The sequence below is a fragment of the Pelecanus crispus genome, chromosome 2 (assembly GCF_030463565.1).
Source record: "Pelecanus crispus isolate bPelCri1 chromosome 2, bPelCri1.pri, whole genome shotgun sequence".
In the NCBI taxonomy this organism is placed as follows: domain Eukaryota; kingdom Metazoa; phylum Chordata; class Aves; order Pelecaniformes; family Pelecanidae; genus Pelecanus; species Pelecanus crispus.
This window is the reverse complement of record NC_134644.1, coordinates 55,184,084-55,205,443: the sequence shown is the minus strand read 5'-3', so window position 1 is coordinate 55,205,443 and position 21,360 is coordinate 55,184,084. Positions and strand designations below refer to the sequence as shown.

Here is a 21,360-nt window from a genome sequence, read left to right as displayed (position 1 = left end):
TCAGGGGTAGGAGGCTTCATCAAGGCTGGAGGAAGCACCTCCCTTTGCCAGGCCCCCAAAAGCCCCCAAGCTTCCCCAATGGTAGAAGCATGTGCTTGTCCTCAGTGAGGACTGAGTAGGGCTCATCTCTTTTTAAGATGTCTACTGAGAAATGGGATGCACTACTTTTATGCAATAGAGTAAAGTTTGGAGTGCTCAAAAGGAGAAAAGTTCCAGCCACTGTTCCTTTCTCAGTGGGACTGCGTTCCCACCGTCATCTCCTGCCTCCCGGGAGAGTGGGCTGACTTCCATCATTTAGTACATTTTCTTACTTTGTTTTGTGACGTGTAAAGTTGAGCCCTCGTCTGTGCAGCAGGACACAAAGGTTTTGTCGTTTACATCCAAGGTTTTTTGGGAACCCCAATCTCTCCCTTGCCAGTTGGGAACCCCAACCACTGGTCTGCATGTTGATGTCCCCCTCCCTCTGGCCCCATGAGCCCTGGTCCCTGTGCCATGCAGCACCACCGCAGTGATGCTGAAGTGCTAGAGCTCTCAAGAGGCACAATGTGAATATCGAATCCACTACAAATTATTTTACACATAAAATCTAAATTCCCGATTTATTTCAGGAAGGACTGTTTGACTCTCTGCCTGTGACTGTCGTCCCCCAACACTGTAGCATTCCCTGTAGCGTACCTGCATGTTTTAGCCCACATAGCTCAAATATTAAACAGGACTCTATAGCCATGCTAGAGTAAGCACAAATTTAAGAGCATGTGCTGCTTATCCATGCAGCTAATGCTCTTTACGAAGGAAAAGGTCTCCAGCAAAGAGCTGAGGATGCCAATGTGTGGAGAGAAGGTTTGCATAGACTTGTTTTATAGGACTATGTGGTAACAGGAATTTGGCTCCAGGTGTCCTCAGAGCCTATTTAAGTCAGAATCTGTTGTCGCTGTCATTTCATCCAAACGCAGGAGTCTCTTTATCTCCTGGAAAGCATTCACCTATGCTATTGCTCATTCTGATTTTCAAACAAACCTCACAGAGCATCCCATCTTTGAATACATAATAGAAAAATAATAATGGCTGCTGTCAAATTTCTGGAGTAATCTCTGCAAATGCAATCATACATTTTAGAAAAATAGGTATATCAAATCATTCATAAGTAACTTTGCAATATTTCGGTGGGGGAGAGAAGGAGAATTAAGTCTACACAAATAAGGTGTCAGGAACTTCTGAATGCAGCCTCTGCAATATGCCATAATGACTGTTGCTATTCCGGAGATGCTGTGCTGGGAATGTAATAGCTGATCTCGTTGTTAAACAAATCTGCAGTGCTGTTGGCCAGGCTAGCTTCATGTAGTAGCTCAAATGCAACACAGAAGTGATCTGGCTGTGTGACAGCCTGACTGGGGGTAGCTCTGAGCCAACTGATTTGGGCAGTTTTATACTAGCAACCCTCATACTTCTAACTCCATGGTCTACACAGCCACAGGGTTTGCCTCTCCTATATAAATGTGCCTAGAAAGTATTAATTTCCCCAGTTTTTTGAGATGTTTTAATTGTGCAGATTAGGCATACTTAATCATTTTACCCCTTTTTGTGATTAAGAAAAAAACAGCATTTCATGGTTTTTAGTAAGGCTATCAAAATCATACAATTATGGATGGGCCATTGAGTGACCTAATATTATCTCTTCATGTTGAAAATGTTCTAGGAAAAAAAAAATAGGTACACCATGAAAATCGTATCTTTCCCAATGACATTAAAATCAGGGATATCTGTTTATCTAATCCTGTGGAAGTTTCCTAGGGTGCAATGGGTAAAAAAATCCTGCGATAACTGAACAGTACTGTCCTCATTTCTTATCCATCTTGTACCAAAACACAGCAGAATGGCAAATGTGAACTACCTGCTAGTAAAATTGGGTTGTTACTATTTGTTAGTGACTGAAAATCTTCCCCTCTATCCCAGTCGCACCTATGGAGGATTTTGGGGCAGGTTTGTTTGTCTAGCTATTATTTGAGCTTGGAAAGATCGCAGCAATTCACATGCACTAAATGTTGCGCACCAAAAGGACCCTGCCTCACTCATGATGGTGAAGTCAGAGCTAAGACATGCATTTCTAAAAAAACTGGGGAGTCACAAAAAAGACAGATACAGTTTTCCTAGATTTCAAAAAGAAGTGAAAGTAATCTTAGCAACATAATTAGCCCTTTCCATGAGGAAGTGTCCTGATTTAATGAATAGGCTTCCTCAGTTTGTCGGTTTCCTTAAGTGTAAAAGGGAGAAAGTATAGTTTTTTCCTCTATATAATACATTAACATTCACAGACTAGGAGTGCAGTACCACATAGACACAAACTCATGCAAAACTGCTTCTCAAGTTTGGCAGAATAGGAAACATCAGCTCGGGTCCCTCCCAACTGTGCCCTTCTTCGAACCATAAGGACAGGTGGAGAAGTGACTGTTGCCAGCACCTCTGACATTTTGTGAAAGCCTCATGTGGCAACACATCCCAGGAGGAGATATGAAAACTATCAGGCATGACCAGTGCTATTGAAATGGGAAAGCAGCAGTCCCAGAGGCAAACCTGGGGCTGAACTAGTATTTGTGCAGTTTGAATCAGGCTCCATTCCAGGCTACGCTACCAAAAAAAAAAAAATCAGCCTGCCCAAATGTGTTCCTCTCGAATTCATTCATAGTGGAAGCAATTTCAAAGACAAAATATAAAACTTAGCTTTGAACTTTCTCTTTTCTCAGTCTTTCTTATCTTCACATGTGTTTTCCTAGAGCTTTTCAGTCTCAATCAAATTGTTTTCCCAAAATTTTCAGGAACACCTTGTGTGAACACTATAGAGAAACATCTTCTCAGTTTTGCCTTGCTAGATGGAGAAAGTTCTTTCAAAACACACTTGTATTACAGGGATGACCAGCAGAATTTCTGCTGCTTGAGACAACTAGGGCATAAGATTTCAGTGATCTTTCCAGTTGTTAGCATGCTTATTTCTTACTGAGACAAGACCTATCAGCAACTGAATTAAGAGCAATCCAGCCATTTTTGCAGCTTTTCATGAGCATAACCTGCCTTGAATTAATCATCTGAACTTTCACATTCAGGTTACTAACATTTACTGTATGAAGCTTACTTCTAGCCTAAGTATTCCGTCCACTGTCCCTCTTTTTGTAAGATATTTGGTGCCCCTTACTTTGTTCCCTCTTGACAGTCAGAACTGCTATCTACAACTAAAGTATGTGTAATGCACCTACAGCTTATCTTCAGGCAGATTTCTCTTGGGCTTTCTTTTTTGCACAACCCAACATGTGTTGAAAGTTTCAACACAAGAAGAAATGTAGATGTTTCCAGTTGGCACTTTAAACAAGTTTGGTTTTTTTAATGTATTAAATAACTTTTATTTTGCAGCTGGTAAATATAAAAATAGCTATGATCCCTTCAGTGGCATCACACTTTCTTTCTGACAGCATATTGTTTAAGCTGGTCACACCCTGGCAGAATTCTTCATCTCAGGCCTCCACATAAGCATAAGACAAATGCCATCTTATACTTCTAAAGTCCTTTTTCCTAAGTCTAACGTTTGTGTCATTTCCATGCCGGTAGCCTTTACACCCGTACTCTTTATTTGCAGCGTGAATTTTAATTTACATAAAGATTCCCACAAAGATCCGAGTTGTTCATGTTTCTATGATACAATAAATAATATACAACTTGTGCAAAGTGCTCATCTGATTACATGTGTGTAAGTACCTTTTACTTTTAAGTACTTTCTTTAAGAAAATAGGTCTTATTGCATACTTGTGTGTGCATAATAATTCAGGTAGGGAAGGACTTCTGGAGGTCATCTGCACCAACCACCCAAAAGCAAATTCAAACTATGCCAGATTGCTCAGGGCAGTGCTGGCTCAAATTTTGAATATCTCCAGTGATGGAGATCTTGCAGCCTCTCTGAGCTCCCATCCCAGTGTTTGACGACCCTCAGGATGAACATTTTTTCCTAATATCTAATCAAAACGTCGCATGTGTTACAACTGTTACTTGTGGTCTCTTGTCCTTTCACTGTGCACTTCTGAGAAGGACCTGGCTCCATCTTCTCTGCACCCTCCCATTAGATAATTGCAGGCAGCAGTTAGACCCCACAAGGCTCCTATAGGGTTTCTGCTGTGGAGGAATCTGGCAGTATGAGAGAGAGGGGGGTTTATTTATTTTTGTTTTGTTTATTTATTTTAAAAAACTTCATTAATTATGTCAGAGGTTGTGCCAGTACCTTTAAGACTCCTTAATTAAATTGTGCCGATAACTGTCTGTCTTTAATTTCTTTCAGTGTTGCAGTCCAAAGTGCAATTTGCCTTAGAGGTAAACTGACTATAAATCCCTGACTGGAATCAGTCAAGCTGCATGACACCTGTCTGCCTCGGGAAAACTAATCTTCCTGGTTTGGGTTTTTTTTTTGTTTGTGGTTTTTTGTTTGGGTTTTTTTGTTGTTTTGGGTTTCTGGGTTTTTTTCCATCCTAGATGGGGCTGTTAAAATAGCAAATCTGTCCTGAACATTTTCAGTATTCTAAGTTCAAGACTCTGGATCTTCTACTACAGGGTCAAAAAAAATGCAAATCTAAACTCCTCCTTTTTCTTGCATGGCCTGCAATTAAAATGATTATTTCAGAGGGTGATAAAAAATTTTTCTCTTTCTTTTTTTTTCCTCCTTTAAGAAAGTGCAATGCAATCTACTAGTCACAAATCTGACCATGAGCATGACAGTTCCTCAGTTTAGCAAGATTTATGTATTGTTCTTATGTGTTAAGAACATCCTTACAAAACTGTTTGGCTTGCTCCGTGGTTGCATCTCTCTTACAATCTCAATTGTTGCAATAGGCTATGCTAGAAACATAACTGTTAAAATATACCAAAGGCAAGCAGTAAGACCATTTGCATATTCCCAGAATTTAATCAACTGTCAAGAAGAAGCTGTTCAGAGACTTAAGCCAGTACTGACCTGTGATATGAGGGATCAGTGCCTCTTCTTCACCCAGGTGACCAAGGGCATAGAGTAGGAAGGCACCAGGTCAGCAAAGACATGAATTCACTATAGGCCTCCTCTCCTCACATTAAGAGGCCAGCCAGTCACATCAGGAACAAGTACCTCTCCCTCTCTTTTTCTGTTTATTTGATAATTTCTTACCTGGTAACCTATTTTTTCCAGGCTGTTTCCCAACCAGCCTCAGCAGCTAGAACAAAACTGTCTGATGCTGGCTTCCTGTTCAAGTACAAACGTGCTTTATCCATTGATAGTTGAACCTCTTCTTCTATTAGGCAACTGCTCTGATATCAGGCTTCTACACCTCAAAACATGAGCAAAGGCACCTCCATTGGGATGCGCTATCAGGTATATCGCTGTTCTTCAGCCACAGCTGGTGCCCCCCAAAAGAGAGGATACAAATCCTGAGAAATGAGTGAGCGAGGAAGCTGGTTGGGGATAACTGGAAGGAAGGATGGCATCATGGCACCAAAATGTCTCTCAGTGGTTCTGAAAGGTTTTAACTATGGTCTTGAATAAAACTGCTCACAGGGATGATCTTTGTCTCAAATATAAAGCAGAATACACCTCTTACTAGACTTATCACAGCCTATGGATTCAGAAATTTTGTCAGAGAGACAAAATAATGAACCTCTTCTACAAGCAAAGGAAAATGCACGCAATCTTCAGACAGGTTTTCTGGCTTACATTTCAAGAGGCTTGCTTCATTGACTAAAGCTGGTTTTAATCTTAAAGCAAATTAGCAAAATATGAATATGAGCTCCAGATGTCAAGCACTTCCATGCTCCAAACACAGCAGTCTTGTGGACTAACAGCGCATGCAATGGTTGTAGTCAAGCCAAGGAAATCCTCTTGACTTTGATTTGTTCTGTGACCTTAATTAAGTCACCAATATCTTTAGTTTTTCTAATCTAAAAGAACTGGTGTATGACACTAGTCTCTCTCATGGCATTCTCATGTAATGTAGTTAGCAATGCCCATTACAAAAGCAGCCCTTGCCAAAAGCTTCTACACAGGGGTTTGGGAGATGTTATTGTCTTTCTTTTTATCCAGAATGCCACTGATGTCTGTGCAACATGTTATTAAACAATGTTTTTTGTAAATCAACTTGCCGAGGGTTGTTACAAAAAGAGGATTTTTGCTTGATGAACAAACAAGACATGAAACGAAACACCTCTATGACTAAGCAACCTTAAGATGATGAATAAAACAAAATTATAGAAAATGCAGCTGGAGTGAAATTCAAGGATCAATCAGCTATCTCCCTAATCTAATAGCTATTTTTAAGACCTTCACAGATGGAGGTTTCTCTGACTCAATCAATCAATCTCTCTCTCTCTCTCTCTCTCTCTGGTATATGTGCTGTAGTTTTGGTTCACGGATTTTTGGCCAGTCTGTGCTGGATCTGAAGAAGAGATTATTCCTTTACTTTTTTACATCAGTCTTTTTTTTGATGTTGTTGTTTTTGTCTTCAAGGCTATGTTCATATTTTCCTGCAGTCTGCTTTTTGCTAGATAAGCAACTTAACTCATTCAGTCTTTTCGCCTGGCTATATGCTCTAGACTGCTGTCAACCCATTGCTCTGTGCCTCTCTTGAAGCATGGAACCCAGGAGTGGGCAAAGTACAGTTGCTGGGTACAGTGGAAGGATTAGAGCAGAGGCACATGAGACTAGTGTCCATCCCATGACTGTGGCTGTTGCTCTCATGGTAGGCTGACATTATTAAATGATGTTCCACTTGTGGGGCACTTTACGTGCTGCATGTGGGGGGGATGTTTTAAAGGCTCACCCAACCCAATGTGATTACACCCACTGCACCATAGAGTCCTGCACTTCTCCTTTGTTGAACAGCATCTTGTTTTTTTTCCAGTGGATGTTTCCAATTCATCAAGATCATTTTGAATTCTAATCCTAGCCTCCATGAAGGCCTTTATCACAGTGGGCATCCTATTAATAACCACAGAAGTTTTAATTCTGCAAGCTAACACAGACTGAGAGATGCTGCAGTGATTTAAGTTGCCTATTATTATAGCTCCTTAATCTGAAAGAATGAGATCTTTCTCTCTTCTCTCTGAATGGCAGCTACCACAAATAGATTAATAGAAACTTTGGCTTTATTCCTTTGTCTACAGCCTCTCAAAGTTACCTCTCCTATACTCAGCTTTTGCACCTTTTAGGTTATCTTTGTAGTCTGGTTTAATTGTATATTTCTGTAGAGGCTTAGCCTAAAATTGCTTAACTGCTAAGCACTGCTTTTTAACTTGGCAGGAGGGGATTTAAACTGACCATATGTGCTGCACCCCTGTGGTGGGGAAACACCCCTCTAACAGTCTCTGTTGCTCCATAGCTATTTCTTCTGCAGGAATCGTCAGAAGGTTTGAGTTTCGGATCTTTGTTCTGTGCGTACTCATATCAGTATGATATAGGAATACAGAATTTCTTTCAAGAAAATGCTTTCCTGATCTTATACCAGAGAAAATGGAACAAGTCTTGCCCCTCAGTTTTCTTCATGTGTATAAGAGGTTTTCTGAAATGGAAAAGACAAACCAAACCCTGAGGAGAATGCACTGATTTCAAGGACAAAATTGATGTGAAATCTTACCTTTTTTAATTTTAATTTTAATTACCTTCCAAAAAGACACTTCCTTCCAATTCCTGTACAAAGCAAAGCATCCCCATAAAAATAGTTCCACTATGTCTTTGCCACACATTTTGAAGGGAATTTGTTTCCAAGAGATTAAAGAGATTTGCAGACACCCAAAAAAGGTAGAGGATTTTTGTCTAAAAGCTAAGCAACCAGCCCACACAAGTTGTCTTGTCTAGGTCACTCTATAATCAGTGGAGACAGGCCATCCCAAGGTGGGTGAGATCAATGTTGACTCATCGCTGAGATACTGCTATTATCTAGACTACACTATGACAATTTAGAGTAGTTGTCTCTCTTTAGAATTTTAAATTTAGGTGAGATGACCCAAATGGTAGATTAAGCTGGCAAAAGGTATCATGCTGGGAAAAATGAAACCATCTAAACACAGCCTTCATTGTATGCTTAAACTAATCTCTGGGTTCAGGCACAGAGCGCAGCCTCAGATTGCTCATACACTGGGTCTTGCCTTTCCTGCTTGCCTGCATAACCCACAGGGTAGCATGGCTACCTACCTGGAACAAAGCTGAGGCCGGTTCCCACAAGTGGCTTCCCAGTAGAGGAGGGACCATGGCTGCTGGCTGGGTGGGGGCTAAGAGCTGAGAAGGCACTAAACCTGATGGCAGAGCAAGAAGCTCCTTGCCCCTGCTCCTTTTCCACCATTTTACCTTCCCTCCCCACACTCACATCTGAGCCGTTTTCCCTCTGTGGGCAGCAGGAGCCCTGGTTTCTGCTCATCCATGGTAAAGTCATGGGTTAGTGACTGCCAAATGCTTTTAATGAATGCTCTCCCCTCCTTCTGCTCCATCATCAGCCCAGTCAGGTAGGCACGGGTCTCACTGACAGCGTCCTTCCCCCCACCTGCTCAGGACAGTGCCTTAGGGTGGCCCCATGCTCACCAGACTTGGTGCTTCCCAGGCTCCGAGCTTGCTGGTTGCTATGGAGAAAACATAAACTTCATACTCTTACATGGCGAGGGGAAACCTACAGAGTGGCCACTGAAAAATGACTATCCTGCATCTAGAGAGGACCAAATGGGGTTTGGTAGGCCAAAAGGAGGGAGAAGATTGGGCGTGCTCTCACAAAACAAGCAAATGTGGATATGCACGCCCTTGTTCTTGCAGCCAGAGGATCCTGATGCTTTGAGAGCGGGAATAACTTTCTTCCTTACTTTCTTTTCTTTGTACACACTACCACTAGGGGACGTTTTGTCACCACATATTGCTCACTGCACAATTTTACTTTTCCTTACAGTGGTTCATGTTTTCTTTTCAATCTTGGTGCACATCTAGATCATGGAGTGTATGTCTGAATTTCGTAGGGCTTGTGGATGACCCAGACTCACTGGAGCTGGGAAGGAGAGAAGTATTTATTTCCCCCATTTCTCCAAAGGAGCCCATCTATCAGTATTCCTTTACAAAGTGAGGCAGCTGGTTATTTCACAGCTTGCTGGAGCAACACAAGAAAACTGAAGGCTGCCTCTCATTTTCGTGTTAAGTGCCTAACACAGACGCTGCTAGTGGTTTTGTGAAGATAGAAGTAATACACAACCACTGCAAATCAAACTGGAATGAACATCACCAGCAGTGGTGCATGTTAAGTATTTTCTGAAGAACAAGAATATCTTTCAGACTACATAATTAGAAATCAATTGGCAAAACTCACATTTCACTCTTTTTTCCCATTCTCGTCTCATTTGTCCTAAGACAACTGAATGGCTTAACCCAAGTCACTACCCAACCACATACTGATACACTTTTTTTCCTTCTCTCCAATGTAGACAGAGCAGCTGGTGACTCTTTGGATTCTCTTTATTGTCACAATTGCTGGAAATGCCGTCGTGCTCTTCTCTAATTGGAGGAGGAAGCAGAAATCTCGAATGACCTTCTTTGTTACACAATTGGCAATCACAGGTAGTGTATGGGAGGGGAAAGGGCATCTGAACTGCACAAGAATCACTACTAAAATGACAAATAAGAAAATGCAAGTTGAGTGGTGAAGAATTCAGTTGCCACCTAATGTCTAGCTGCAGTTTGCCATAAGACAGATGGGTGGCTGCTTACCTTAGGGCTCAGCCTGCCTCTGATCTAAAAAGATGTTGCTAGGTGTAGTAGTGTTTGCAACTCATTGATTTCACTGAATCTTATCTTCCAGTCTGAATTTGCATCCACATTTGCATCCACATTTCCCAGAAGTTATGTCCCCAGCTGTTGTCATTGAATGATTTAAATTAAACTAGTTTAAGATGAATTTTTTGTGATTTTCTACTAAAACCCTTTCTGAAGTACTTCATAACTGTATTGCTCCATCAAACACGCTTTTGCATTGAAGAGTTGAAATAACTTCATGTTGTTGCACTTAACCAAGTAAGGGAAATACAAAAATGTAAATGTGGAGAAGAACTCATTTAGCTAATTTTTTTGAATGGAAAAAAGAATTCTGATTCAAGAACTTTGTAGTTTTTAAATAAAATGGAAAATGTACAGAAACCTGGTGTGTAAAATGTCAATCTCAGCAACTAGGAAAGGAAATAAGAGCATAAGCAACACATTGTTTCTCTGTGGCCTTGAATGGACTAAATTTGTGGGGTTTTAAGTTTCCCAAGGGAAAATATGTGCTGTTTCTATAACAGTGACCTGCTACTAATCCCTGCTTACAAGACAGCTGTGTTGTATTGTTTGTTTATATAGGATATATTTATATGCTTTCTGTTGCTTTTTTTTTTGTAAGATATGGCAGGAATTACAGCACTTTTCCACTAAAGAGCTATTTAATATGTGATTTCCCAGCAATATTGCATCCTCCTTTGATGTCTGTTGTATCTCTGTTTAAACTGGAAAAGCAAGGCACTACACTCCCCAATTTTCAACATGCATTCTTTGCAAGTAAATGAACTCCTGCTCATGGTCTCAACTGTGTCTGCCCAGGTTCTTGTCCTATTTCAAGAAGAGTTTAAATGGTTAGACCAAGGAGTGCAAAGTGATGCAAAGGGACTGGCCTGTAACTACAGGTGATATAAGAGTTATTGCAAGGTGTGGAGGTGAAGTTTTGCAGTGACTCCTCTTCTGAAGTGCTGACAGCTGGTTTTCCTATTCACCTGTGAGTCATCTGTAATGAACGTTTTCACTTCTTATCTCAGTCATGACTTTCATGTCACTTCCTTCATGTGCCAGCGGTATTTTCCATCAGGTAAGACATGTTGATACAACCTACAGCACAGTTTGGAAGCATCAATCACAGATCAAGTGTTACAGTGTTCACAGGATTTTCAAAAAAGCCAGTCTCCGCTCAAAGAGCTCCCAATCCCAGATGAATATATGGAAGATGGCAAAAGGTAGGCAACCAAGCAGTAGTACAGGCAAGAGCAGAAAAGCAACTGAAGCCCCAGATGGACACCATCCATTTTCTGCCTACCATCATCAGTGAGCAGAGTAGCGGGGGCAACCATCATGAGAAGGGCTTTGGAAAAGAGGAGGGTGGAAAATGACCCTTTGTGTCCATCTGCACAGAGGGGACAAGGGCTGGGCTTGCTGCCAGAGCAATGGCACTGGTAATACATATACCAGCATGGTAATAGAAGATGGGTCTTAATAGGAAGAGCTCAACTAAACAGCAAAGGGTCTTGTCCTAGTAGGAAAACAAATGTGTTTACTGCAGCAGAGAAAGAACCAGCATAAGGACACGGGTGTCCAGGTCAAAGGAATAAAGAAAGAAGCAGACAGAAGTGTCTGGACCAGGATAGCTCAGGAGAAGGCTGGTCCACATGAGGTGTACTAGGAGGAGGTTACTGCTGTTGCAGGTAAGGGCCAGGGTGGGAGATTTGCCATTTTGGACCCATAGGAAAGGCTGAGTTTTTGGATTAGAATGGAGGTGGATAGAGACCTATTCAGTAGGGGTTCAAGTACCATCTATATGAAGGGAGGGGAAGGCATTGCGAGTGCAGTTTTGAGATAGTTAGAATAATCAGTGGCAAAGACAGCAAGGCAAATATCCTATTATATGTAGGCTGCAAATAGTGCTATACAACTGATGTTACAGTATTGACTGAGGTCCCTGTGTTCCACTTGCTGATTATTCTGACCTCCCCTTCCCTAAAATTATCCCTTACTTTTAAAATCAGAGCTTCAAAGTGCTTAAGTTCAACAGTCGGTTCCATTTCATATTACAGAAATTCACATCGAAAACTCACTTGACATTAACATCTGCAATGTTAAATGAAGTAACACCAGCTAGAACAGGAAAGCTCCTTTCAAGCAATGTTGACTTCTTTTTTGTGATGCAGGAGTCAGAAGTCTAATTTATCTTCCTGCGCCAAGAGTTCCTGTCAGTATTTTGGCACAAAGAAATTACTTCATTCCTGAAATGGAGCCATTTCACTTTCTTATCTTCAAAAATATTAATAAGAACAAAGCAAGCTGGCAACAGTCATCATCCTTTCACAACAAGTTATGAGGTAGATGCAGAACATTATGAAAACACTGGCTTGTCACATTGTTTTGATGTGCCAGGCATATTTAAATCCTACCAACTAAAGCCTAATCTCCTGGCAGTTTCTGCTTAGTCAATATTACTACTTCCATCTATTTGGGGATTCTTAAAATATTTATTGTTTCTACCCCAGTAGCAGAGAAAGAATAACGGCTACAGCTTTATCAATCTAGGCATTTCAAAGCCATTTAAAAACTTTTTGTCTATTGATCTGTGGCTCAATAGTTGAGTAGTGTCCTCAATTCTCACATCTTCCCACTAATGTAGTACAAAAATGAAATGAAAATATAGACTTTGTGTTAGAATAAACAAGATATTCAAAGCAAATTGTGCATAATACATGAATAGGAAATGAGTACTGTTGTTCTCCTTGACTGGTTGCCAAGCCAGATGCAGAAGAGTAGTCACTAACTGATTGAGGCTTCTATCAACACCACCAGAATTCAGTGGTTCAACCCACTCGGCAAATTCAGACATAAGACTTGTACTGACTCCTTACTACACCATAAGTCAATGTGGTGAACGAGGCTGCAGGGATCTGTAGGAATGTGAGTCATCCCTTCAACTTCAGTGTGCTTAAAGAGGTTGCTGAAGCCTGGATTCGGACTATTTCATATTAAATATATCCCTATACAATGCCTGTGCCAGTACCGCATTTAAGTCTATGTTTAACTCTCAGCTCATGCATAAGTCTCTTTGAAATTATCTGGGAACTAAGTACTAGGAAATCAGCTAAGAGTTAACAGCTGAGTTGAACAATAGTACTAATCATTCAGCATCAGCTACTAATCATTCAGCATCAGCTAATTTAACAAAGAGGAATACTGCCATGTTTGCCTTGTGTTCAGTTTGCTTTCAGGCATATTCCTTTTTTGTAAAAATGTTTTTCTTAGAAACAAGCTCATCTGTGAAGACTGAAACTAAAGCTAGGTTTCCTATGGTTTTCTATATCCAAAGGAATATAGTTTCTCAGAAAGTGTAAGCTCTGAAGATTACTCTGTGCAGAGGGTATTTCTAAACACTTTTTCCCAAATAGATTTCTTCTGAGTTTAGCACAAGTTATGCTCATAGTGTAGCTATCTCTCCTGGCAGGAAACCTCTCACATCTCCCCCTACCTGATGCCATTTCACATAACTTCAGAGTCTTAGTGTCTTTAAGATCTTTGCCTCTGAATGAATTCACTAAGTAGTTCAAGATAAAGAGTGGGGTCTGACAGACAGGTGAGTTCACAGGCGCTGTATCACACTGGAAATTTTCAAGCAAAATATGTTTGTTTTCAGAAGAGATGGTTTGTCCACACACTTACAACCATTTAGATCACTTTACCCAGCTCTACCAAATGCAGACCTTCTTAACTCTACTCTCAAAATGTAAAAGCAGCAAACATGAGCGTATATAAAACACAATTATTTGAGTAGCTTTGGAGAAGGAATGTCATTTATTGGCTAAACAGTCCATTCAATAAAAAACAGTTCTGACCAATAAAAACAAATTATCTGACCAATTCTGATACCAATCAAGGAATACATTAAAAACCTCTGCTAAAAAGTATTTTACTTCTCATTATTCTTCATCCAACTTCAACTACTACTGACAGAGGAATGCCTTTAAGTTCCTTTTAATGACCAGAAGTGCATAGTTATTTGAGGTTTTTTTCTCCAACATTAACGTCTGGAAAGTTGGAGCTGGAAATGTCATGACCATTAGCTCTGCGAGTTTCTCTTTCTATTCCAACATTTAGGAGAAATCAGTACCCTAAGAACAGTGTTAGATTTTGTCCATTGTTAGGGGTAGAAATACATGTAGGCACTTTACCTCATGCCCAATTTTAAGCCATAGGCTGACAGACTTGGTTGGAAATACACACTCACTTAAGTATTGCTGTGGCTGTAATGAAGAGAGAAAATAAAAAGAACATCAGCTAACTTCGATGGTAGCTTACATATAAACAGAAAAACAAAAGACAACCTGTAAATATTTAGCTACAGTCTATATTGTGATATAAATACCAAATCCTAAAAGATGATTTAAGAATGACATTAAAAAGACAAGGAGATATTTTTAAAAGTGTCTCTTTATATCGCTGCCACCTTCTTCAGTTGCTCCCAGAAAGCTGGACCACAGGAGGCCTTGGTCCTTAAGCAACTGCACTCGTTTCGTTCAGTGTTTAGTAAAAAGCCGATACACTGAAAACTTCCTATGAGAGGGTTATGTGAGCAAATAGGTGGAAATGGACCCTGCTAAAGCAAGGAGTGTTTATTTTCTGTGCTGCTTCTGCCCAGAGAGAGCATGGTTGTGGGACTAAAACCAGTTAGACTTAGCCACTGACTTCTGGGATGGTTTTGGTTAAGATAACTGAAGGCAGAGTCTGCCAACTAATCTGCTAGTTAAATGCATTAAAATAGGTGCATCTAACTCTACTACTAAAACAGCTAAACATGACAAACACATTAGAAGTTGTCCTTCCTTTCTTCTTCTTCTTCTTTTTTTTTTTTTTTTTTTAACACCAAAAACACTGCCGTGCTGACGGCTTTAATGGACTGTGCCTGTCCTTCAATATTTTTCTTCCTTGTCTATGTGGCTTGAAGGAATGAAGATGACTTGTTACTTCCTGATCTGTACAAAAGCTTAATATAATAACACCATTACCAAAATTAACATGTAGAACAATATTAACAGATAATTGTCTCTGTTCCAGCTTTTCATCTGGAAAATGGTACTTGTAATATTTCCGCACTTCAGAGAAATCATACATAGGAATTCATCAGTTTTACAAGTACCTCAGACATTACAATGATTATGAGCATTGGAAGTTAATTGTATAGAGCCAATTAGCAGCTAAGTCAGCAAGTCACCTTAATGGAGGTGGACTGTTGGTAGCCAAAGAGCCCGTAGAGTTCCCAGTTATACTAGAAAACTTATACCTTGCCAGCTGGGTCTTGGCTGGAACCTACCATCTGATTTACATGATTTCCCACCCAAGACTCATAAACCTAATGCAGAATGATGAACTGAGATAGAGTTTATTTCAACCATTCCCAGAAATCTGCGGCTTTCTCCCCTTTCCACACCTCTGTTTTCTGCTAATTTGTGGGAAAAAAATGAAGGCTGAGGAAACATGAGAAGCATCTGTATACTACCTGCAGCAAAGAAGACTTAGAAGAAGTTACAATTGTACTGCAGAGTTCATTGATAAAACTGAAAGAAGGATATCTGCATTTCTTATGTTCATTATGTCCTAAAACCTCTTGAAACTGTAATTAATGTAAGGTAAGGAAAGAGTCTCTGCTAATGGATTGTCTGTGTTCTACACTACATGCTCTCATCACTACTAAAAAGGCTATGTCAAAATTGGGAAGGAAGAGTGTAATTTGTCAATATTCCCTCAGGCACAGACGCTGAAATTTGCCAGAGTACCCAATGGCATCTAAATATCCCAATTTTGGAATCAGACTGATTCCTGAACATATAGCTGGAAGTCCAAGAACTCTGCAAATCACTTGAGTGTACACACAGCTTGAAAAACAGGGAAAGAAATAGATTATATCCACCTTTCCTCTGCAGGCTAGAGAAACTATAGCATTTAGTACAACTGTTCATTTTGCATTCACAGAATAAATGAGAATCAATTTACCAAGAGCAAAAATGGTCTCTGGGAGTAAACACAGCAATATTAACATTACTTATTCAGTGCTTCCCATGAAACTGTGTTGAGTTGTCTGGACTGGGAGTGAGTAAGAAAATTCATTGCATGGCTGTTTTAGTTGCCTGGAGAAGCAGCAGTCATTTTCCATCCTGACTCTGCCAAGAAGACTAATTCAGTAACTGGAAAACATCATGGGACTTACTTTAAGTTAGATAAGTATTAGTGTACCCCCCCCTCAAATCCAAGATGTAATGCAGGATAAGATAAATGTGGTCACTGTCTGCAATACCCCGTGGTAGCACGTGGCAAACCAGATTTGATATCCATTGCCATTTCTAGCAATATAATACCACCTAGCAGAAATTCAAATTCTCCTTTGAACTTTAACTCAGATTTTGAGATGAGTCATAGTACCCTAGATTGTAATAAGTAACTTGGACACTGATGCTACACAATTTCAGTTTGATATTATGAATCAAGTTTTACTATACTCTTAGATTTCTTATGTGAACAACCAGGAATATTTCTGTATGTCTATATATAATCATTCTTGTCTGCATATATGGTTAGTCAACACAAGTCTCAATCTTTCCTGAGGAAAATAGAAAATATCTAATATATGCATTCCTCTTAAAATGCATTTTCTCCAAACCCAAGCCTGAAGTACATGGGGTAAAAAGTGGAATATCCTCAGAAGTTAGGCAAGGAAACCAAGAGTGAGCATTAGCATCAAAACTGAGTGACCCAAAGAGCTTTATGAAAAGGAGGAGACAGTCTCTTTGAGGGTATCAGGACCTCTGTTTCACAGTGTTTGGTCATACAGCCAAAGGAAAATGGTCATGGAAAACAAAGTAGATTTCATGTTTTAGAGGTGAAATCATGAAGCTAGAGGTCCGACATAGAGAACTTGGCATCCTGAAAATACATTGCTCCAATCCAGTCTAGTAGTGTAGGAAGAACAGTGAAATTGGGACTAGCACACAAACGTTCGGCCTAGTTACACAACTTCCTTGTGAGGTTTAGTGTAAAAGAAACTGCTTTTGGTGCCAAATGAACTCTCCTTGAAAAGGTGAAGTTATGCTCCCACAAGACTGGGGCTCTAAGAAAAAAGATGATCTTGGAGGACTGGCGGTAATCCTGTGATCTAAGGCAGTTCGATTGCCTTTGCCTTCTATGTACGTGGCTAAGAGACTTGGAGTCAAGGACATGTGCTAGGAAAGACAAAGAAACAGCAATGGAGTTGATCTCAATGCAGTAGCCAGAGGGTTTTAGTCTAGAATATGGTGCCCCAAAAAGCAGGCTGCTTAGTGCCCCATCAGGGAGCTCTTGTAGAGGTGGGACACTCAGTGAGTGTAGGAATGAGCTGTAGGGTTGCTGACAGCTACTTCTTCTGCTTTAGTTTCCAATTCCAAACTGAATTCAAAGTGTTTTTAACCAACCTGGACCAAGCTTGTGTACTCTATATTTTGCCTGATGCTCATGTATCTTTAGATACCTTCTTAAGGGCTGAAAAGTGAAAAGTCCAGGGCTGAACACAATATTTGTGTTTGCTGTGACTCTATCCATTGTAGCTCACTGCAGTAGGAAAGAGTAGCACTGGCACAAAAGCAAAAAAAGCTGAAGTGCTGTATCTATAACAGTAGAATGCAATATCCCTCCTATTAGTGGAAGTATAAAGATAATGAGCTCTCCAAATTTGCTACGGGAAGCAAGAATGGTCATCCACTTAAAAACCCTGTAATGACTGTTATTTATATAGCCTACTTTAATCTTACAAATGCAGGAACAAGATGTCCAAGATTCATGGTTTCTAATTAATGCAATCACAACCCACTAGGCAGCCATCCTTAAACCAGCATTTTTCAGACTGTTGTCTCTGAGCAGTGGCCTTCAAATCCCTTACAGGTAGCAAAAAACACTCTGCAGCATAACTCCAAATATAGAGCTGAGGTCTCCACAGGCAAGGAGAATTCATGAAAAAAACTTCTTTCCTATTTACTCAATGTACAGCATCTAAATACTGTACTAAATTGTTCTGGGAGGGTCCGTTTGTGTGTTCATCATCCATAGGTACTCAGAGTGAGATTTTCAAAGTGCCTAGTGATAAACTGTTTCCCCTCTGCAGCTGCAAAACAGCAGGCACACTCTCCCAGCTTGCCAATAGCTCCAGTACCAATTTCAGTGTAGGATATGGTGATGTGGGTTTTTTTCCCTTTGCGCAGGACCACCTGGGACCCTGAGAATTTAGCAACAAAGACAAAATGCCCTCATTTCATCTGCATCTCAGTTACTATAACGCTCTCAAGCCAGATAAATCTTTTTTAACTTTTATTTTGTGGAGCCGTAACATATTTTCAGTAGAGGCATGGATTCCTGTACAAAGAATTTGAGTCTTTCCTTATATAACCTTTATGTTACGCTTTGGTCCATAAATCCCCCTGCTTCTAAAGCAGAGAAAAACTAGCTACAGTATGCCTATAAATATTCAATACAGTATGAAATGATTATTCCTTTGCAGTATATATGTGTGTTTAAAATCACAAGCAGGCACCAGACCTCTGTTCCTAAGTCACCCAGGAGTGCCTTTGAATGCCATCCCTAAGGCTTGGGCTCCTGGACACTCCCACAATGGAAATAATAATATTAGTAGAACATCTTGTAACAATCCTATCTCCCAAAATTCACCCCAGATCATACATTTTTAAACTCAGATGGAATCAGTCGCTCTGTTTGCTTTTCCTGGGTAATAACTCATTTCTGAAAGGATTAAAAAATGATGAATGGACCTTAGATGTCCTATCTTTATACAAAGGCACCATCTTCTCATTTCAACAGACACACACACAGAGCCTAAAATTGATTCCACTTCCCCACCTACAGATTTCCTCATAGGAGATCCACACTTACCATTTCTATTATTTTAAAAGGAGCTGTCATTATTTCAGATCTTTGCATACAAATGCTTTTTCTGACTAGACGTCTGTGTGACTAAAATGAAAGCATTTCCTTTCAGCCGGTTTTTGCTAGTAGCTTTTTTCCCCTCTTTTACCTTCAATGCAATTTCTCCAACCCTGTGCCGAGACCTGCGCTGTGCAGCTAAATTACTGCACCGTCACAGCTCTGCTGGTACCAGTAGGGCTGTGTGGTGATTATAAAGGATTGCCTGGCCAGCTACGGCACTTTTGAGGGCTGTAAGACAAAAACGCAATGTGGTCTGAGTCCATACACTAGAGTGACTGTGCAGTATTTGAAAGAAATAGTAAAAAGAACAATATTCTAATCTTAGTAACTTTTCTATTTAGCCTAGTGGAATGTGAATTCGGCAGCTATCTTCAGACACCTTCTTTCTCTTATAGGTAGACAGTTGAGTACTTTGGTGACAACCTACATTTGCAGGTCTTTGATCAAAAGGGATTTTAATCTGTGACCTTCTTCACCTGAGGAAGTTACTGTTATTCAGGGCATTACACCTTTTGCTTTATACAGCATCATTATTAGCAGGGAGGGTGGAGGGAAAATGCTCTGTTAGCTTTTTGCCATGTGTACAGAAGTAGGTCTAAAGAAAGCATACGGCTCAACATCAGTCCTGGGAAGCAGAATGGGACATGACTGTCATAGAGATAATTGGATTAAGTTTCATGACTGGATTCTTGCACACTGGTATTCATTTTAGGGATTATTCATGCTGTCTATTTTAGACACCTTACTGTAGGTATGTAAGATGCAAAGTCACTCTCCCTGTGCTCCATTTATAGCCAATAGAGGAAAACACTCTGAGCTGCCTTTAAGTTTCACTAACTTGTACAGAAGGATTCAATTCCTAATTTAGATCCCTAAAGTTGACTATATAAATCCCTCCAGTGCTTGTACGTCACCAAATATGTCAAGATTTCTATTTGTCTTTGACAACTAAAAACCTAATCTTCCACTGTTTCAATCAGATTTCAGAAGGCTCTGACTCAAAACCCACCTGCGAATACAAAGTTTTACAGAGAAGGTATTTCTCAGTACTTTTTTTTTTTTTTTTTTAAGCACAGCAATGCATATCAACATGTTACCTGATGGAAAATGCGTGATTATTTCTTTTGTGCTTGTCTCTGTTTCTAAACACCCATCTGGAATTTGTCCAAACTTTTCTGGGCTCTGCCCAAAAGACAATTTATTCAAGTGGGGTCTGGGAAAAAAGTGTAACTTAAATTACAAATGTTATTCCAAACCTGTGCAGTAACACTACAGCTGCATGATTAACCTTAAAGGAGAACCTTTGCAGTGCAGATAACTGCCCCTCTGCGTTAGCAGAAAGAACAACCTGAAATTACTGAAGGATGCAACATGGATATGGATGCATTTTAGCAGCTCATTCTGTTTCTGTATGCATTTGATACACGCACAACCCCCCCCCCCCCCCAAAAAAAAAAAAAAAAAAAAAAAAAAGCTTTGTCAATGTTAAACTGAAGTGGCAAAACTCCATAGCCCAAACTTTGAAATCCAAAAGAAACTTGCAGGTAAGTCATGTATTTCTCCACTCCTATTAAGCTAGGCAGGCAGTAGCAAGAAAGAGAGAAGAGTGAAGATCTGCTTAACAAGGACAGGAATAGTCACAATAGGATGGAAATTACCTCTGGACAAACTCCCAAACATTTCACTTCCAAGTCAGACTTTCTGGTACTTCTTAAGGAACAGGGATAACAGCAATGAAAAGCAGAAGCAGTTGGTTGATCATGCCAATTTCTTAGACTGAGAGGTTACTGCCAGCAGGAGCAGGGAGGTGATTGTTCCCCTGTACTCGGTGCTGGTGAGGCCACACCTGGAATACTGTGTCCAGTTTTGGGCCCCTCAATACAAGAAAGACATTGAGGTGCTGGAGCGTGTCCAGAGAAGGGCAATGAAGCTGGTGAAGGGTCTGGAGCACAGGCCTTATGAGGAGCGGCTGAGGGAACTGGGATTCTTTAGCCTAGAGAAGAGGAGGCTGAGGGGAGACCTTATCGCTCTCTACAACTACCTGAAAGGAGATTGTAGTGAGGTGGGTGTTGGTCTCTTCTCCCATGTAGTTAGCAATAGGATGAGAGGAAATGGGCTCAAGCTGCGCCAGGGGAGGTTTAGATTGGATATTAGGAAAAATTTCTTCATGGAAAGGGTAGTCAAGCATTGGAACAGGCTGCCCAGAGAGGTGGTGGAGTCACCATCCCTGGAAGTGTTCAAAAAACGGGTAGACATAGCACTTTGGGACATGGTTTAGTCTAGTCTACCCTTGATTGGTTTAGCGTGGACTTGGTAGTGTAGGTTAATGGTTGGACTGGATGATCTTAAAGGTCTTTTCCAACCTAAACGATTCTCTGATTCTATGATAATGAACAGAAGCAATTTTTCTTGCAAGATGTTTGTACCTTCTTTGTAAACTAGCAAAAGAGAACAATAGACAAACTATTATCCAAACATGACAGAAGCCTGTAGAGTAGAAGTAGGGAATAGGGGGTTTTCAGGATGAGGAAACAGATTGCTTTGAAGCTGTAGGAACCTGAAGAAACATGACAAAAAGAGAAGTTGTTTAA

At 40.3% G+C, this 21,360-nt stretch overlaps 1 protein-coding gene across 1 annotated transcript in view; it reads left to right on the top strand.

Annotated features, from left to right (window-relative positions):
• Positions 1 to 21,360, top strand: part of NPSR1 (neuropeptide S receptor 1) — a 60,420-nt gene that overhangs the window by 3,106 nt on the left and 35,954 nt on the right. The window contains exon 2 of the mRNA XM_075705922.1: positions 9,454 to 9,586. Within this exon, the coding sequence (XP_075562037.1) occupies positions 9,454 to 9,586 (133 nt within the window). The remainder of the gene's footprint in view (positions 1 to 9,453; positions 9,587 to 21,360) is intronic.